Source organism: Aptenodytes patagonicus, chromosome 16 (genome assembly GCF_965638725.1).
Source record: "Aptenodytes patagonicus chromosome 16, bAptPat1.pri.cur, whole genome shotgun sequence".
Classification (NCBI taxonomy): Eukaryota; Metazoa; Chordata; class Aves; order Sphenisciformes; family Spheniscidae; genus Aptenodytes; species Aptenodytes patagonicus.
Window position 1 is genome coordinate 10,178,911 of NC_134964.1, and position 19,618 is coordinate 10,198,528.

A 19,618-nucleotide genomic window follows, 5' to 3' on the forward strand; every position below is an offset into this window, starting at 1 on the left:
CTTAAAGCAAATTTTGGTTAAAATTATCCACGTGATGCAGTACAGCAGAAAGTGATGTCATGAAGTACTGGCAGAGCAACCTGGGGCCAACACCAGGTGGGAAGACTCATTCTTTTACCCAATTTTTGATCCCTGTAAAATAGCCTGTATACTTAAAGGTAAGGATTGGCAAGTAGTACAAGAAGAAGGGATTTGAGATTAAATACATTTAGGTATGTATTAAGGGATTCCATCGTTAGTACAGCACTGTTGTCTGCGGGTGCAGTTAGTGTGATTTTCATTCTTGCTGTCGCACGAGAACAGATGTTTAGGGGAAGTTTCACAAGTTTGGTAGAGTTTTAATCAACCAGGAAATATCCTCATTGTCTCTCCGGTCAACTACAGGATAACTTTAATGGGAGGACAGGGGGCTGGTGCTTCAGCAGATCTAAGGAATGTAAAACCTTCAAAGCACCATGCAGAAGACTTAATATGTTAGTTAAAGTAGTTTCCTTGCTCTTTAAAGTGAGCACGGCTGACTGGATCGTAAGCAGCTTACACCTGCACCGGAGAGAGAGGTTTTACATCATCCTTGGAGAATGGTTTCTAATGCTTTCCTGCGCACGTACTTCTCCGGGGAGGTGGCAGTTTCCAGTCGGTCATTCTACTCATACAGCTGTCAGAAGGTACGAAGCTTCAGAACGGCAGCCGTGGTGAATGGTGTGGGAAACGGCACTGAACAAGAACTGGTTTGTGGTGGAAGCTGGGCCTGTTTTGGTATAAATTCCACCGTACGTGTCCCAGGCGGTAATTCGGCAACTTCCTGGCCTGTGTTTACATGGCACAGGCAGCATGACTCGATTTCTGTCCTTCAACAACCACTGCTATTTCCTCAGTCACGTGTTTATTCCCCAAAACCGATGGCAACAGGAACTTTGGCTGTGATCATCAGTGAATACAGCAAAATTAGTCACTTTTATTTAAAAGAAATAACATATTACAAATAAGTGTGCAAAACAACTTTGTGATTAAATACACATAAAAGCAACATGCAACCTTGACATCAAAATCTGCGTAGAAGTTAGTCCTTAGTATGTTAATGTGACGCTAAAAGAAACTTGTCAAATTTAGCGAGTTTGCAGCTAAACAATCTTAGAGTGAACTGGCATGGCAGATTTGAAGCGTCTGTGAAATTAAATTTCAGAAGAGCAAGACTTCCCTCCCCCTGGTATTTAGTGCTATGAATGGAGAGCGTTTATGTCCATTTCAGTTTCTAGTTTAGTATCTTGTGCCTTAGTTCAGCAGTAAATATTAATTGCCATATAACAATTGAGGGAAAGAATTTACAAGTCAGTCGGTTTAGTCTAACCTAACTGTCCCTAGGCCAACGGTATTTAGTATGCAACATCTCAAATAGAAAAAAAAAGAAAAATTTGCGAGTTTCAAGCCATTGCAGAGAAGCATACTTCATGCCACCTGGTGCATCTGTTGTGCTGGATGTGTAAGTGGCCTGGCCTGTCCTCTGGCTGAAGCACAGCACTTTCAGCAGCGGTCAGTACAGCTGTCACACCAGTACCGAGGGTGGTTTTTAAACCTGGAATGGCTGTTTCGTTACAGAAGGAATTGCCTCTACAAATGCAGGAGCTCCGTGTGCCTGAGTGCCCTGGCTGCTTGCTCCCCGCACCGCAGAGAGGTCAGTTGGGTCAGCCGGTGCCTCCGTGTGCCTTCAGCTACTATGTACAGTTTGGCACCTTTGACAATTAGTGCTGATCACTCAACCACCATCGGTATGCGTACGGGAGCAGCAGTCTGTGGCCGCAGGACTACCCCCGCCCAACCCCACACACCAGGTCAGAGGACAAGCATGTTCAAGCTACAGCCATCCATGGCGACGCGCTTGTCATCTCTTCTCCTCTGTTATGCTTAAGATGTGCTCAGGGGAGGGGGAAGGCAGCACTCCCGCTCTTAGCCCAGCTGGTGGAGTTTTATTTGAGCATGATCCATAGTATTCCCCCTACTCCCAGCCATTCAGTGGAAGCAAAGCGATGCCTAAAATCTCCTGTTTTCACATCCCTTTTTCTAAGGCTGGCTGTACATTTGTACAGCCCCCTGCAGATCCTTTAGTGTGGCAGGCACTCATGTTTAATCTAAAGTCATTTCACAGTTTAGATTAAGAGAAACCCAATAGGCACAACCTTGTTGAAAGCCACATCTTGAAAACTTGAGTTGATGACAGTAACCCAAAGAGATTTTAATGATGAATACTTGCAGAAATGAGAATAAACATAAGTAGTCCACTACTTCAGAGCTTGTTCTCAGTGAGGTCTGCTAAACTTCTTGATCAGTATTGGACATTCATGTACTGTCCTCCCAAAGATGTGGAATAGCCAAGGCAGTACTTTGCCCCATGCACTCCCTCCACTCAGTCAAAGCTTGTCATCCGTCATTTCTAGAAACTGAGCATAGACATCCCTTGAGCATTCCCCTTTTTGGTTGAATAAGAACTTGTAGTAGCTGCCGTCTGCGCATATTGCTGAAACAAAAACACGCACGTAAGTTCAGCTGTTCCAGAGGTACCGTTCTGTTCCTTCAGCTACGGCCTACGCTGACCTTCCAAGCTAATACAACAGAGAGAGGTGCTCTGGGGGAACCTGAGGTCGGTCAGTGCCCGTCAGCCCAGCACTGCACCCACCCTGGGCACTGTTTGACCTTGCTCCCTTGCGGTGCTGAGCAGCGAGAGCTCCTGTTCTTGGCTGATGGGGACATGCAGTGTTGTCTCATTGAACATTCCCTCCAGCTCAAAGCTAGTGCAGCTCAAAGCCTCGTTCTCCAGACAGAAGCTGGGGAAGCCTCCGGTACTTACCTATGACAGCGTTTGGCTCTGTTCCAAAGGCACAAATGCACGGAGAGCCTGAGGGAACCTGAAATTTGGAAAAACTCCATTTGGAACTGAAGTATTTGGGGAGAAAGCCGGCAGAGGCCAAACTGAAAGAGAAAAAAAGCACAACTTAGTGAGGTGTTGACTAGAGTTGATTGAGAACTGCTAGCATGTTTGAACAAGTCGCAGCGTTCACACTAACTGCTATTTTTGATGGGCTTTTTATTTTCTTCTACTAAGTATCAGGTGATATGTACGATTCCCCTTCTAGGGAAGGGGGACCCTACAACTACCTTTCTGGCTTTATGTTTTTAAGTGACTGCAAAAACTGCCAAAAGATTGATTTTTAGTAGAGGTTGCTTTATGTGAAGCGTCCACAAAGTATGTTCATGCTAAGAGATAGCCACTAAAAAAACCACCCTAACCTTCTGCTGGAATTCTACAGCTCCACAAAGGACAGTGGAAACCTGGCAGTTGCTGTATAGTCCTAAATCTGCAACTTCACTCAAGCACAGCAATTAATCTTACCACCTCCAGTAGCGTAGGTATTCGCTACTGCTTGACGAGACCAGTGTTTTAAACTCTGTTAAAAGGTCAAGGCCCCCGCCAGCCCCCCCTAAAGGCTTCAGAATGGCTCAAACCCTACCTTGACTGCTTATTTCGTTTAGGGTCTTCTGCAGCAAAAATGTGTACTGTGCCGTGGTCACTGGATACGCAGATTAGGGAAGCATCCTGATTGAAGTTAATGCTGTAGAGAATACAGACAGTCGCAGTATTTCTACCAGAACATAAGCACAGCTTCTGGTGTACGCACTTCTGCGGTTGCCTAGAGCAGCTGCCAGCCTGGCAGGCAAGGTGTTAACAGCTCCTCTCCTGGAGGAGCTGGGACTCCTCCAATTCAGCACTGCTTTGCTGACAGGATGAACAGCACCTTTGGCAGCCAGTGAACAGAGGACCTGGTTTATCAGGACCTGCCACGCAGCAGACTGCCCTGACACGGACCCAATCAGTGTGGGCCATTCTGCCACTTTGGCTGGAAGAAACTGGGCCACCTCTGCTCCGAGGAGCAGGCCCGTATTAGATAAAGTGTGCCACGCTCCTACCCCAGAGTGCTGGTAAGTAGAAGGCAGCAAGTTTCCCCGCTCCTGGGAGAGTGCTTCCAGCAGTAGATTAGAGTCAAACTTCTGCCTCGGGCTCTCGCATGCAGAGCGGCACTGTGCTGTAATAAACCTCCGCTCACCCCGGGTGCTCATCCTAGTCCCTCTGGGAAGCGTTACACTGCATCATTGCATTCCCTGTAGTTGAATGTGAAGTCGAAGCATCCCCCCAGCTACCTCTCTACGCAGAGAAGCGGGCCTATTGATGTACGCATTTTTGTCCCAACCCCTGTAACCTGTGCTGGGCTTCACACAGCTGCCAGCTACCGCTCTCTCCTCACCAGCACTGAGCCGAGAGGAAGAAGCGCAGGCCCAGTGCAGCCCTGGGACCTCTGACTGCCAGGAGAGTTCTGCCTTGTGCCTGTGGCAGTGTAACTCTGCTTTGCGTTTTGAAGATGACTCGGATGCCGTTTACCAGGCTGCTGCAGCACAACAGTACCCACAAGAAGACAAAGCAGAAGCGATTAAACATACCAGTATATATTGGCTGCCTGTGATCCTCTTCGTAGCTCCTGGATTAAATGCCCTGATGAAGTATCAAATATTCTTATGAGGGTCCCCTTGAAAAGGAATCGAGCATTATGTTACAAAAGACAGAAGAGACTCCTTACATCTGTGAATGCATCCTAAAATTCTAGCTAGCTAACCAGCATGCCCCTACATACACCGTTGGGTTTTTCATCTCTGTAAATTTGAGAGAACCTCTCTTAATGATAATTTTTGGGAAGAATATTGATTCCCCCCTCCCACACCATCACCACAGTGTTCTAACGCTTTGGTATAGTCTTGTTACTTAGCTACTCAACTAAGTTTCATCCAAGTTACGTTCTAAAGCACTAGTGCAGCCCTGGTATTAGTTTGCAAACATCAGAGGAGACGTGTACAGCCTTCTGTGCCCAGGTTCTGTGAGTCATTTCTTTCTTGCTCCCCATAGTCGGGCCTCTATTTCGATTGCTACTGTGCAGGTTTTTTTCCACTGAAGTATCATCAGCCTGTGGATGGTCTTGCCTCACAATTAGTTCCGTTGAAGTAATCTAGAAGAATCAGTTACCTATCACATGCTTGTTAGCTGTATTGATCCAGATCTGAGAGACCCCATAGATGAGTCAGGTTAGAGAGTACTGCATTAGAAAACTCTACTTCATTTAGAGTAAACCAGGCTTGACACCAGAGATGTAAAACAAGTCAGTGTATCCCAAATAAAGCGGTCAACAATTTGGTAGTACTTTCATCTGATGAAGGGCAGGTATACATTGTCACCTACGACTCATGTTATACACCCGGTCAACAAATGCATCTCCAGTCGCACACCAGTGAAGAACAGAGCCCATCGGAGAAACATTCAGGTAAATGTCAGCTTAGTTTTCATTTAAGACACAAGCCTGAGATGTTTGCTTACAGTATGCTCCGTACGGCAGTTTGCCCATACTCCTATTTCAGTTTGAAAATGCTGTCTGAACTTTTTCTGTATGCAAAAAAATGGAATGTCGTAATACAAATTCGGTATTGTCGTTCTATTTAGCAATGGAGCTGGCAGTTTTAAGAGCTTTGTTTAGAAGACATACAGTAATTAACCTTAGTTAAGAGAGACTATGGCTGCATTTTCTTTTTTAAGCCTTCTGAGCTATCAGCTGTGCAGCAGAAACTACTCTGAACAGAGACACGTTGGATTAATTTAGCTTGTCCTTGAGAAACTCATTTCAGTTCAGTGGAAGAAGGCAGCGAGTACTCGGCTTGCCTCAGGCAGATGGCTACCTCTACCTCGTATTCCTTTGGACACTTTGGAACCAGTCACCCTTCGGGAGATGAAGCTCACTTGCGGACTTCACTGAAGTTCCCATGGAGAAGGCAGGTCTATGACTAGCTTTGCATTCTTTCTACATCCCTCTGCATCAGCCCAGCCCAGAGGGATCTGTACCATGCAGCAACTTCAGGTGTTTGTCAGCGTATTGTGTTCTTTAGCCCTATGTAACATACAACCGCGCACAATTTGGTAAATATTCCAAAAGTCATTTTATCATTTGCACTCTGTATGAAAACATCTGCAGCATGTGTATGAGAAAGACAGAGGCAGCGCACCTCCCTCCTGGTCTGGAACAGGAGGTAAGCCAGAGCAGAACGAAGTCCTCCGGTGTGACAAGACCTATTTGCAAGTATTTTCTTTAGCCAGTGGTTTTAAAATGAATTTAAGCAGAAACTAATAAAGGTGGAAGAATGCAAATAAGCTCCCCCCCTCCCCCTTTATTTTTTTAAATCAATAGTATTTATTGAAGAACACATGAAACACGTGAACTGCTTGGGCCAGCTCTCATTCAGACATTGCTGAAGAGTCACTGCTACGGTCAGCTAAAATGTAAACGCTACCTCAGGCACTGCGTTTGGATTGCTGTTTGGACAGCCTGAAGGAGCAGTAAAGGTAAAGGACTGAGACTGCGTGTTTCAATGACAAATGTTCCAGTTAGTTACGTCTATGTCTTCCCTATGAAAGGATGTGACTTCCTATTTTAGAAGACGTTACTACACTGGGATGCAGAGTAAATCAGAGGTAGGAGGATATTACTCTTACTTTTTCTGATGCTGTTGCAATTCTTGTTCCCTGCAGGTTTAAAGCTATACAGCTCAAGACTCCTTCATGAGCCTGTATGTCGACAGGAGGCTTTTCTGTATTAGCGAGATCCACTATCTGTACGTGCCCAGTATGTGTTCCAGGAAATGCAAGAAGAGAATTATTACTATTTGGACAAAGGACACAGAGACCTAAAAGACAAAACAAAAAAGAGAATAAAACTGTGTAGTTCCCATAACCTAGTAAAGTTTTCAAACGTAAGTTTCTAAAATATCGGTAATTTCAGAACAAACATACATGTAGTAAATCAGAATTTCATTTTAATGGCTACTGCGGTATCCCAAAACATGATCCCTCCATAAGTGCAGAGCATAGAGAAGTACGGGAGTAGCATAATTTTAACTTGCTCTCATCACTTTATTTCAAAGTAATCTAGTTGTGGTTATCCAAAATCTGGATGTTTTCAGAGATCTGCTCCATCAGTCTGTTACCGCAAAGCTATTTAAAAAAAAAAAAAAGTCTCCTTAGCAGCTCGAAAAGGGTAAGAGTTTATAATAGGTGATATTTTAGTTTCTCCTCTGTCAGTAAAGCTGATGATTATTAATTCATGTTTGAACTTGGTTCTTATGGTACTTGCACTTTTTTTTTCTTCATAACTTTTTGCAGACCATTTAAGGTAAATCACATCTCTCCCAGGTGTTCTGCTGAGACCAAGTAGATTCCTGCAAGCTCTGTCCACAGCTAGCAGAGCAATGGGTGGGTATCGCGAGGAACAACATACTTCTACTGCATCTTCCACCTTACGCCCACCAGCCTGTAAGTCAGCGTGCCGAATCTGCATTTAGGCTGTGCTGCCCTGAGCGCAGCCAGCAATTCCACGATTGCTTCTAGCAGGCTTGAAAGCCTCCGAAGATGGGGACTCCAAGCCTACGTAACCTCCTGGTGGAGAAAACATCTTCCTAACGTCCAAGCTGATCCTCCCAAGGTATCAACCATGGCTGACACCCCCTGTTCTACTGTCTGGCACTATCAAGAAGAGTTTGGCTCCATCGTTTCTGTAACTGTCCTTCCAGTAGCTGTAAGCCACCAGCTGCCGATAGTCCTTCAGTGTCTCCTTTCTGCATGAGCCAACAAGCCCAACTCCTCAACCTCCCCGTGCAGGCCATGTGTTTTGGGACCCTGACCATCTTCATGGCAGGGCACCGTTGTGCTCGGAGACAGATACTCACAGTTGCCATTACATCCCTCCAGTTTTAGACCTTCATGTACACAGCTAGTCTTAAGTGTGCAGCTGATGTGGGAGCATGCTCCCCTCTTCCCTCTCAAGGCTCTCCAGTACAGTCCCTCCTTTTTTCAATAAAACCCACTGCAACAAAACCGTTGCCCTAGGTCAAACCTGAGCCCTATCCCTCCCCACGCCTGCCTGGAGCCTAGAGCTGGCATCACTGCACTAGACAGGACTTAGCCTGTGGCACTAATACTCAGCTTGGTTCAGGATACCTTCTGCTCATTTCAACAAAAGACAAAGCTATACTTTGCTATTTAAAACAAACAATATCAGTTTGCTAATTAGGCTCTTTTTGACACTGTAGAGAAGTTTCCTAGACAGTTCTAGCTCTATTAGAAAAGAGGAGTGATGCACTTCTGTGTTTATAATTAAGCTTTCAGCACAAAATACATCCAGTTTACAGGTTCTTTACAGAAGAAAGCATATAGCTCTTCGAGAAATCAAATCTATAATGTAACAGGACTACATGAAAAAGCTTTTCTGTGCCAAGTATTAATAAATTTTAATAACCGTTTTATAAACACAAAGGCATCTCCAAAGGGCATGACTACAGCGCAGTAAGTAAACCGTTTAATGACTTACTAAATGAAACTGATTCAGGCAGCTAAAGATAAATAGCATGTCAAGAACAGAATAAACTTGCTTCCATTCCCCAGCCCACATATACAACTAACCTTTAGGGTTGTAGCAGGTTTCAAAGACGTGCAACTGGTGGGGATTGTGTGTGAATGTGAAAACTTTAATCATCGAGTCCAAGACTACCACAATTCTGAAACAAACAAGAAGTTCCTATGACTTGGGGTGGGTAAAACAGGGACATAGATACTCATTCAGAGTGATTTAATGGCTATATTCTCCCCCCCCCCCAACAGACTTATAGCCTTGCAAAAAACCATGCAACTATGAGCCTGCAAAGCACTTATCCAAAGCTGTAACAGCAGAACCCCTCTGCCCACACATACACAGGCTCCAGCTGCTAATAAGATGCTCTTGCTCTAAAGATCCGCTTGAATTCCCTTCACACTCCTCCATACCTAGAAAAAGTCAGCAGTAGCCACATGAGAACATTTCCCTACATTAGGAGGCCAGAAAGTCTTACAGGCTTTTCACCAAGGTTTCAGGTACCAGTATACTTGAGCTGTGGTCTGTTAACACTCAATGCTTGCCCCCAAAAGCCTGTTTTACCTTTAGTTGCCGGTGCTGTTTATCTAGGTGTTAAAGCAGGATCTTTTTCTTTCTACAAACAGCTGGAAATGAATAAGAACAGCGTACAAAGCCAAGCTGTGCATTTGGAACACGTTTTTTGTACCTACCTATCTCTTCGCAGCTTAACTGCTTTGACTTCTGTAGAAAACTCTATCTCAATGACAGTCTTCTTCTTCAGGTCATCCCAGATCATTACTAGAACAGTGCAGAGATTGCATTAGATCATCAAGGCATATCCGAAGATTGACATCATCTCCCTTATAACATCTTCTAGTTTCTGAGAAGACTAATCAAGAGGAGCGTCCAATAGCTAAGCAGTTGCAGATTGGCATCCTGCTAACTACGTATCAACCCACTCTTTCATGCTAGACTCGTGCAGGTTGGAGCTGGTAAACTCTAACTACAAAAGCTCACAATAAAAATACATTTTTCTAAAGACAAACAGCTTTTTTGTTTTGCTCTGAGGGTTATTAAAAAAATAAGGCAGCAGTCAAAAAAAGTAGCACGTTTTCCTGCAAAGCTTGCCAACCAGGGACCTTTTCCCCCTCAAGTTGCTGAGCCACAGGGTCTCTTCACAAAGTTAACCGTGAGCAGTACAGACTTTGTCACCGGATCTCGGAGACTGGTCATTGCAGGTAACTGCCTGTTAACACTGCAGCAGCAGTGATGCAACTTATTTCACCACATTTACTTAAACCTGCTGCAACACCCCCTCCACCCAACCTTCAGAATACCAGACCCCAGCTCGAGGCATTTGGTTTGGGAGTTCTTTGGGCAGTTTCACACAGATAGCAAAGCAAACATTTACAACATCTATTCCTTGAGACTCACCTTTGTTAGGTGGGTACTTCGGCTTTTTTCCTCCACCTACTAGTGCTAAATAGTTGCAACGAAACAACATTTCGACATGGCCAACACCACCTTCTAGAAATTCTGAAAGACAAATGTGTTTTATTTAAAAGCGTCAGAAGCTGTTAAAGTACCATCTAATTTTTACCACTGTTACAAGGGAAGCTCATATTACCTAGCACTTCTCTCAGGCACCTGAGAAGAATAGTATCTTCCTACCCTAGCTGACCTTAAAAAACAGAGAATCCTCTAAGAGTGGGGGTGACAGACAAGAAATCCTGACTAAAAGGGTGGGGTTTTTTTATTTGGGTTTTTTTTTTTGTTTGTTTGATTTTTTTGTGCTTGTTTACAATTAGGATTCTCAGCAAAGTTGCTTTATTTTTCATAGCAATGAAAATCACCACTACTGTTGTCACACAGTTGGGACAGGCCTCATTTTCATATATAAAAAAAAACACAGCAAGGTTTTAAAGTTACATTAAAACATGCTGCATGACAGGAGATCAAGCAATATCATCGTGGCAGCTTGATCATTTCTATTATCCCAGTGGGTTTGTACATATGTTTCGAAAGACTGTCCAGTTAGCTCAAATTCATTCCCCTCACACATACACATTCCAAGTCTGCTGTTGCTCTATTATGCTAATGCCATGCATTTAGAAAAATACCAATGGCATTCATTAGTCATGAACCTTTTTATCTGCAAGGGGATTTGTCTTTATAGACTTGGTGGATTTGAGGAAAGAAGGCAAAACGCACATATATGTAACTGAACTAGACTCTCTAGTGCTGTTCTCTGGAGCATACCCATAGCTGCTAGAATAGGTAAGAAGTACGGTCCAGCTCCAGCAAGCCTCCGCTCAATGATACGGGAAACCCAGTGAAAGCAAGACACTTCAGCTGGTGCAGACAGTTTCTCATGTACAGTGCAAGGAAAAGGTTTTTTTCTTTTTAAGAATCTCAGCTGCAGAGGAAGTAGAGTAAGATGCCATGCTTATGGTGCAAGTGGAGGAACAAAATATCCACCAGGCGATTTTATAATAAAAGATTTTTTTGATTTGATGACAGTTGAGTGGGGGCTTGGCTTTGTTTACATAGCTTAGAGGCATGCTTGGCATTCCACTGGGGAGAGGGAACTGAACTGTCAGGGGGAGAGGCCGTAACTGGCCTTCAAGGTAGATGAGCAGAGTTAAAAACAAGGTTCTACTTTAAAAGACTGTCCAGTAACCGCACACGCTGGCAGGTTGCAGCAGGAAAGGTGGACTAAACTAGTAAACCATTTCAAAGCCAGAGGAAAAGTTGAAATTTCACAAGGACTCAAGAGAGACCTACTGTCAGAAATAGGGATGGGAGAAAACAGCAAAAACATCTGAAGAGCTGGGAGGAGGCACTACAATGGAAACATGTAGACATATGCATGAAGGATAGGGCAAGGGAGATTTCAGTTAGACATTAAGAAGCACTGCAGTACATCTGGATGAGGAATTTTTGTTGGGACTTGACCGTACAATGCTGAAGGTAGATGCCTGCAAAGATATTCATACTGGAGCAGTAAAGCCTTGGATTTCATACAAGTCCTTGTGGTTTCTTCAACAACAGTTTTGACTGCCGAGTTTCCTTCCCGAACGCTTGTATTTGGACACTACCCCCTTCTGCACCAGATCCTCCTCTTAACTCCATTAAAGCATTTAAAGCATGACAGCACATTTTGTTATGAAGAGGTATTATCACCACGACAAAAAGTCTTAAAACATTTACGAATGATAACCCGAGAGAATTTAAGAATGTGCAATGTGTTCTGAATCTATGCCAGAAAAGACACTTTAATCACTATCTTTACAGCTCTGACAGGTGGTGCTTGGATGGGGAACTTCATGGAACTCCTGGATGTAAGAGAGACAAGCCAGGGTGTAACAGTTAAGACTTGGTTTCATACTGGGTTACAGAAATCAATCAAATAGTCCCAGATGGAGCTTGTCTATCTCAGGTAGGTTTAAACATACATGAAAGATGAACAAGATTTCTCTGTGTACCTATGCAGCCAGTACAGTCTGACCTCTCGGAATCCACAGGGGAAAGGCAACCTGACTCATAAGAAACATTTCACTATAGGATTCCTGGAAGTATGTCCAGAGCTACTGGCAGGGAGAGTTTTGACAAGGAACTCAGCAGGACTTCAACCTGAATTCTGATCCTTTTAGCACGCTATCACAGATGATAGTCCCCAGATATGTTGCTCATGGAAGAATTTAGTATTAAGAACAGAAAACAGTTTGTCAGCTTTGGCCACATGAACAGTGACTCAAATCTCTTACAGCACTAGAAAGTGAAAGCATGCCTAGTTTCATAGGAATCGCTATTTTAAATACATTTTTCCTCTTATTAAATCCTTTCTATCACCACAGGCTGGAAGTGCTGGGAAACCTGTTTAGCATGGCAGCTTTCTTCCTATATTTAGGGTTAGAATCACATGGCTAGGTTTCATTTTCCCTTATTTTGACTCAGTTATGTTTGCTTTCTGATAAAAAGCCCCACTACCTGTTAATATAGCTTATCTAGTCATTTCTGTTAAGACATGATACTAGGTTTACCGCCTTAAGATCCTCCCAAATTTTTTAAGCATACAGAGAATATAAAATTTAGAGTATTAGAAGTCTGAGCTCACAGTGCTCGAGAGCAATACTCTAAGCAAGTACGAGAAATGTTACGTTCAGATCTCCAGTGAAAAGGCAGTAGTTTTATTGCTGTACTAGATCATCCAGATTACTGCACAAGAACAGAACAACTTCTCTTGATGGTACATAGTAACGCTGCAGCGACCACTCTTCTCCCACTTGGGGATAACCAGGCAACTTATCTCCTATTCAGGACTACAAACATTAGCAACAGCTAACACAATTCAGCCTCTGCAAGAAGGTGAGACACATTCATCATCAGCCAGCTTTATGCAAGTTAATAGCATATAAACATCTGACCAGCCAGTGGCATAAGTGAGAGTCCCTTTGGGACCAGCGTGGACTTCCTTTCTTGAGGCTTTATTCAAAGCCTTCCAGTGATGGAACAGTGAAAGCTAAGCAAGAATCTTACAGAAAAAACGAGGAGGCTGAGCTTCCAACACAGAACTAGCACGGTATATAAGTAAGCATTTTACCTTGTTTCTCTTTTTCTTTGAGTGGATCTGCATTATAAACTCGGAATCCATTTTCCATTCCACATGCAAAGCATCCTGTAGTAAAAAGCACATATATATACACACATATATAGTAATTGCGAGATACACTCGAGAACTAAGCAAGAGCCAGAGGGTTAAGAGAGCATCACTCGGTAACTGCATTGTTAAATTCAAGCTGAAGACCACTTGCAGGTTTTGTTAGTGTTTGCAAGTGAAAACTGTTTAGAGAGAGTTGTCCTCTATGCTGGCCTCTATTGAAAGTGGAAAGTTCTCAGTATTCTTTTTGGACAGGTAAGATAACAACGGAAGGAAAGGAGAGCAATTCCCAACCCATCTGTATCCTATGCCATGCACTACAGAGGGAAGGAAACCTGCATTTTAACTTTTATGGTCCAACAGCCATTATGAAGTAAAACCCCTCCTTTCTTATTAGATCCAAATTTACACCGTAATTACGACTATGTGAAGTATGATCCATTGTTCGTGTTTCCACAGAGGAGAGGTTCTTAAACACCGTTTCTATGAATGCTCTCATGAGAGCCTACTGAGTCAGATGCCAGTGATTACATCCCAATAGCTGAAGTCCAAACCAGGGAATGATTAGAAGCCAGATTAAAATACTCTGGAAAATTATTTTAGTTACATTTATGTACAGAATTATGCATGTGCCTTTTTGGTGGAATCCATCAAACTACCAGTATCCTGTCCTGCTGTTTTACTCGCTAATGGGTGAATGCAGTTATTAATATAAAGAAATGCCAGTGTGAAGTTAGAAGCAGCTACTGTCGCTAGAGGCAGACTGACAGAAGATTAGTTGCTACACAATTTATATGCACTGTATCAAAAATCCAGTTAAGATCTCCAAGGTACTGGAACAGAGATATTCAAATTAATCTAGTTTTATTCTTATGCACTGCAATGACTGCAACAATTTTAAACCCCCAAGTAAAAATTGAGGAGCTCTGTCTAAATGCACCCCTTCCCCAAACTCAATACCCAAAAATCACAGGGTGGGTAGGGAAAGGAGGGAAGGCAATCTTCACTCTTAGCATAAGGTCTCCAAAGCATTTGCTCGTAGCCAGGTGACCCATGATTTCCTACACACAAGACTGGACTGGTTTGCTGTGGAACAATGGCTCAGAAGCTGGCAAAAGGGCTCAGACTGCCAGAGACTGTTTCAGGTATTCCTGGTGCTAAAGGTTCACAAACAGCCAGCAATGGTCCCCACAACACAGGCAACTGACTGTCTTTGTGGTTTGCATACTACTAGCTTACTATAAGCTCAATTAAAAAAAATTGCATATGCTCACTGAAGAGCAAGTGAGCAATATTCAATACACGTCTTCCGCTGCTCATATCTTGATGCAGGTTAAGATGTCAGAAGAAACAATACAATTGGTGACATCTTTTTTTTTTTTCTTTGTTATAACACAGAACAAAATCAGTGTTCTCACATAACAATACAAAAACATGATGAACTTGATCTTGACAACAGCATTAGTTAAGAACTCCACAGTTTGGGAAAAATAATGCAGCCAATTTGAGATTCCTTTTTAATACTTCAAGAGTTTCATTCCAAGTAGGATCACTTTAAAAAAAAAAAAAAAGACAAAAAACCCTCCAACCAAACACAAAACCCCCAACCAACCAAAATGCAACAGCAACAAAAAAAGGCATCACACACATCCTCTGCTTTACAGATCAGTAACTTATGAGGTGTGGGGGTGTATGTTTGGCAGCATCCTTAGGGTTTCTGTTCACTGAACTCACACATACAAAGGAAAAATTACTACAAGATCCATCTCTGCACCTTTCAACGTAGAAAGGAAACAAATTAACCCTCTTATTTTACATATAGTCACTAACAGCAGAGTCACAGGCCCAATACACCAGACTGGTCCAACAGTTAGCCGAACAGTGAAGAAAACACAACACACACAAAATCTACTCCTCCAGCCCAAAAAACTCACAAGCACAACTTTGCCCTGTCCAAGATTTTGTAATAAATTAAGTACAAAAAGTTCTTGTTTACATATGTAAACACACCTAGAGAGTGGTTAACAAGAATATAATAATTACAGAAAGATTAGTAAACATTTTGAAATAGATGCTTTTAAATTAACTATATTCATTTTACCTCCTCCCTTCTCAGTGCATCATTCTTTAGTTTGCTCTGTCAGCTGAATACATAGAGTGTTCTGCGTTGAAATCACAGCACTAATAAGCTGCAACTTGTGCACTATACTTTACTGGTATAACTAGAAAGCAAATTACAATGGAAGCATTTCTCTCTACATAAAACAACACTGTACAGGATGAGAACTAATCTATTTCTGGTAGCTGTAATGTGTATCCATATAACTATTTTTCCAGTGACAGTTTTATAACTCAATATTGCATTTCCAGGAGAGACAAAGGAGAGGGATGCTGAAACTGTTCTGTACAAAACAAGCACTGTAAAGTTTTACTTGTGTTAATACCAGCAGCTTGTAACAAACCCAAACGGAGCATTCCTAATGCAATAAAATGCAGACGTTACATTTCCTGTAGCACCACTACAGCTTTTCTGCAGGGCTAACCTCGTGACTAAGACACGGGCTGCTTTTAATGTCTTGGGAATATCTACATATTTAACTGGAGACAATACACCAGAAGTGAGGGAATGTGAGTAACGGCGATATTCCCCACGCAGTCGATCATTACTGACAGAGATATGAAGTTCTCAGTCATGGCAACCCCTGAGCCAAACAAGAGAAAAAAAAAAAAAACAAACCATACAGCAAGATTACTGCTACTCATTCAATTTCAGGTTACAGGAACAGCTTTGGAGCCCAGCATTTCCCATCTGACTGATCCCAGTGTTTACCAGTGGGATCACAAATTCGACAGTTCAGCTACAGCTTGGAAGCCCTTATGTATGAGAGCTGGGGAGGGGCTGCCAGAAAGGGGAATCGCTGCAGCGGCAGGTATGCTTCCTTCCACAGGAAGTTCACATCTCATTTTAAGAAGGGACAGACATGCTGTCAAAGAGCCACTGACAGAAGACAACTCGGATACTTAAAAAAAAAAAATATTAATTCAGATGCTAGGGAAAACAGACTCTCCACAGAATTACTACCCTAACCCGCAGTTGTGCTTGTTCCTACAGTAAAAGTACTATTTGCCAACAGTCCCAATGAGGCCACAGTGAGTTTTGTTTGTTTTTCTAAAACCAAAGAAAAAGGAAGGATTAAATTAATGACTATCCTAGTCTAGGATATCCTAGACTATTCCCCCCAAGCTGAAGGGGGCATGCTGACGTAAAGAAATCTGCAGGCTTTAGGGCCTAAGATCCAGGAATTGCAACAGTGAAGTCTAGGGAAGCGACTATGGCAGGTGCAGTTCCTAGCACGTAATTTTTCCTCGCCACAGCAGATTTGGTCTAAAGCAATAAGAAAGAGCACAGAATCCTACTAACATTTACGGGGTTCTATAGCTAAGCATTTCAGTCCACTAAATGAGATCAAATGAATAAGCCAAGCATTTCAACACTAAAACAAGTCCACACCTCCATTTTCAAACTAGCTTTAGACTACAACAGTGACAAAAGAGAAACTTGTCAGCAATTTACACATATACTTTCTGGTATGGTAATTTATTATGATGTTTTGTCTATTCATTTCTGTAAAGCACTTTAATGTCCTTCTGAAAGCATTAGAAAAGTGCCTGAAACCAGGAGTATACCAGCTTGAAATTAAGAACCTAAAGTCAGAGTATTCTGTTTTAAAACAACCGAGAACACCTTGCAATATGGGCCTTCCATATTTATGGGTTATACTGTTTGTTTATTTTTTAATTTAAAAACAAAAAGTGACAAAGGCACCCAGTATAAAAATATAGTATCACTCAAAACAGAGTAAGGGAAGCACATTTCAGAAACACTGCAGATGCCAGCTTTATCACTTGTCAGTCATGGAAGTTAAGACTTGGAGAGACTTATTAGATCATTCCTCCCATCTTCCCATCATTATGGGATTGGCTAGTCTCAAATTACTAAGAAATTAGGTTATTGTGACAATATATACAGACATCCACACTACTAAGCTTCAGCACTTGAGTGACTCATGTTTATTTTTGGCAGAAGCAACAAGGAAGGAGTGAGCTTTTCCTCTTCTACTCTTCTTTGAGCAGCCAAAGAATTACCTACCCTTTAACACTTTAAAAAGGCCCTAAACTAGTAAAAAGTTAGTATGCTACCTACAGTTCAAAAGTCATCATTCATAAGCAGGAAGAGCTCCAGGAGCCTGCAAAGGAAAGCCAAACATGGGTTTTGTTCAAGTTGTTTGTTGTTACTCAGTTGGCTGGCCAGGCTAGGTAGGCTGGGACTTGAATACTGTTAGGAATAAGCTTCTCAGCTTACAGATTCCCAAGACAAATTCTTTAACATACTTTGGATGTGACATTATTCAAAAAAGTGTTTATGTTGCATTTACTGCTACAGAATTTAAGAAAGCCTTTGCAACAAAGAACAAGTTTTACATGCTAAAATGATGTTCTAAAGGCATTTTGCAGTAAAAGAGAAACCTAGCTTCTTATACAGTTCTTTTTATAACCCAGCCCCATCACAGGCCAAGCATCAAATATTACTGCTTCATTACAGACCCCTGCAGATTTGACACGAAGCTCATCATCACATATCTCTTTTTCCATCTCTGTTGCAAACGCAAGATGAAGACAAGTGCAGAGCTGCTGAAAAACAGACTATTCTATCGTTTTCAAGTCAACAGGATAGCATGGAGAGAGCTACCAAGAAGCTCACTTCATTAACAGCTCGATACACTACTGACAAAACGTTATCAGAGATGTTAGACTAGAATCAACAGAATAATTCGTGTTCACACACGACTTCAACAGCATCAGCAACAGGTACATGAACTACAGTCTACAATGACAGAAGTTGCAAGACTGTCTTAGGCAAGAGTATTATTTAAGACAAAAGGATGTTACAAAATGATGACCTTCTATTCCTTATTCCACAAAAATGACACTTACTCATAAGACTGGTGCTATTTTTATATTGCAAAAGCAAGACGAGGCATATGCACCCCCTTTCTAGAAAAGGCCTTCCCCTTTCTAACAGAGAAAAAAATAAACCAAGCATACAGTTCTGAAGCTTTTTGGTGGTCCACGTATCTGTACTTGTCGGCCGATATGATCAGTAGTTTTAACCACCGTTTTTAAAATACAAATCAGGCCAAAAAAAAGTTACACCACTAATTTTGAATGCAAGGTACTTACACTGAGAAAGTGACATCTTATGAGTTACCTTTTCAGTAATGCAGTTTCAAAAGTACATCCCTTTAAGCATAGGATTTAAGGCAGACTTATATGACTACACGAGGGAGGGTAGCCGATTTTAAGCAGCTCAACTTGCAGCGAGTACCAAGCCACCATCTGAGAGGCAGACGTATTCGAAGATGCACATTAAACACGACTGCTCCTTCTCCTCTGCCCCCACTCCACCCAACCAACTCTCTCCGAAGTGGCCGGGTACACACACTAGCACACCAGAGCTAAAACAACAACAGAACGGTTAAATCACACCTCTGCAAACACAGCCTTCCCGGCTTTTTAAAGCAGGGGCTGTCTCTACCACAGCACCTACAACGACCAGACCTCGGCCATCTCGTCAGCCGCGGCGGGGGCCAACAGGGAGACACACAGCGAGGGACACCGCGCCCTGCCCGCCCGCCGCCTCCCGAGGGACGGGATCAAGGCCCGGGGCAGCCCGCCCTCCCGCAGCGGAGGCCGCCCACGCCAGGTCCCGGTTACTCACCGCTGCCGGGAGCCGCGGCGGGCCCAGACCCAGCGCAGGCGTCGCGCTCCCCTCACCGGCTCCGGGCGGTTACCTCCGCCGGGCTCCCAACCGCGAACCGCCACCCCCCTGCCGGCACAAACCGGCTCCCCAGGGCCGGGCCCGGGAGAGAAGAGCCACCGCGTCGGGCCGGGCCGGCCCCGGGCACCGCGTCGGGCGGGGCCCGCTCCCCTCACGGCGCCGCGCCCCGCAGCCCCCCCACGGCCCGGCCCGGCCACCTCACCGTGGTCCTGGTTGAAGCCGGCGTAGAGCAGCCCGTTGCCGTGCGGGTTGGCCGGGAGCAGGTTCATGGCTCCTGCCCGTTCGCGCCCTCCCGCCGCCCTTTAAACCATGGCGGCGCCCGCCCGCCTCAGCCCCGCCGCTGGAGCCCGCCCGAGCCGAGCCGAGCCGAGCCGAGCCGAGCCGAGCCGCGGCGGACAGGCCGGCGGCTGCCTCCGACCCTGCCAGGCAGCGCCGCCGAGCGCAGAGGCCATCCACCCGCCAGGGTGAGGAGCGCCGAGCAATCGAGCTGCGCCACGCCCCTGTGGCCGGCCGGGGGCTGGCGGCTGGGGCGCCGGGCCCTGAGGGAGGGAACCGAGCCCTTGCGGGGGGGATTTACCGCTGGGCAGGAGGAGGAGGATCCTCGCCAGCTAGATGCGTCTCTGAGGAAGAGGGGTTTTCTCGGGGGGC

The 19,618-nt window shown here is 44.0% G+C and overlaps 1 protein-coding gene across 2 annotated transcripts; it reads right to left on the bottom strand.

Moving 5' to 3' along the window:
- Positions 1-317: 317 nt before the first annotated feature.
- Positions 318-19,347, bottom strand: WDR45B (WD repeat domain 45B). 2 transcript variants are annotated; one of them, XM_076353498.1, is made up of 10 exons: positions 19,173-19,345; positions 13,075-13,149; positions 9,906-10,007; positions 9,182-9,269; positions 8,543-8,637; positions 6,581-6,771; positions 4,489-4,574; positions 3,504-3,605; positions 2,843-2,964; positions 318-2,512 (listed from the first exon to the last, which is right to left on the bottom strand). In XM_076353498.1, the coding sequence occupies exons 1-10, from the start codon at positions 19,237-19,239 to the stop codon at positions 2,406-2,408; spliced, it is 1,035 nt and encodes a 344-aa protein (XP_076209613.1). In that variant the 5' UTR covers positions 19,240-19,345; the 3' UTR covers positions 318-2,405. The 2 variants fall into 2 exon arrangements, with proteins under 2 accessions (XP_076209613.1, XP_076209614.1); XM_076353499.1 differs by lacking the exon at positions 13,075-13,149 and having other exon boundaries at positions 19,173-19,347.
- Between the last annotated feature and the right edge of the window lie 271 nt (positions 19,348-19,618).

Coding starts and splice junctions, on each gene's coding strand:
- WDR45B (XM_076353498.1), bottom strand. CDS start 19,239: ATGAACCTGCTCCCGGCCAACCCGCACGGCAACGGGCTGCTCTACGCC. Junction 9,270..9,905: donor GAAGTACCCACCTAACAAAG/GTGAGTCTCAAG, acceptor GCACTGTTCTAG/TAATGATCTGGGATGACCTG. Junction 3,606..4,488: donor CAGGCAGCCAATATATACTG/GTATGTTTAATC, acceptor TATTCTCTACAG/CATTAACTTCAATCAGGATG.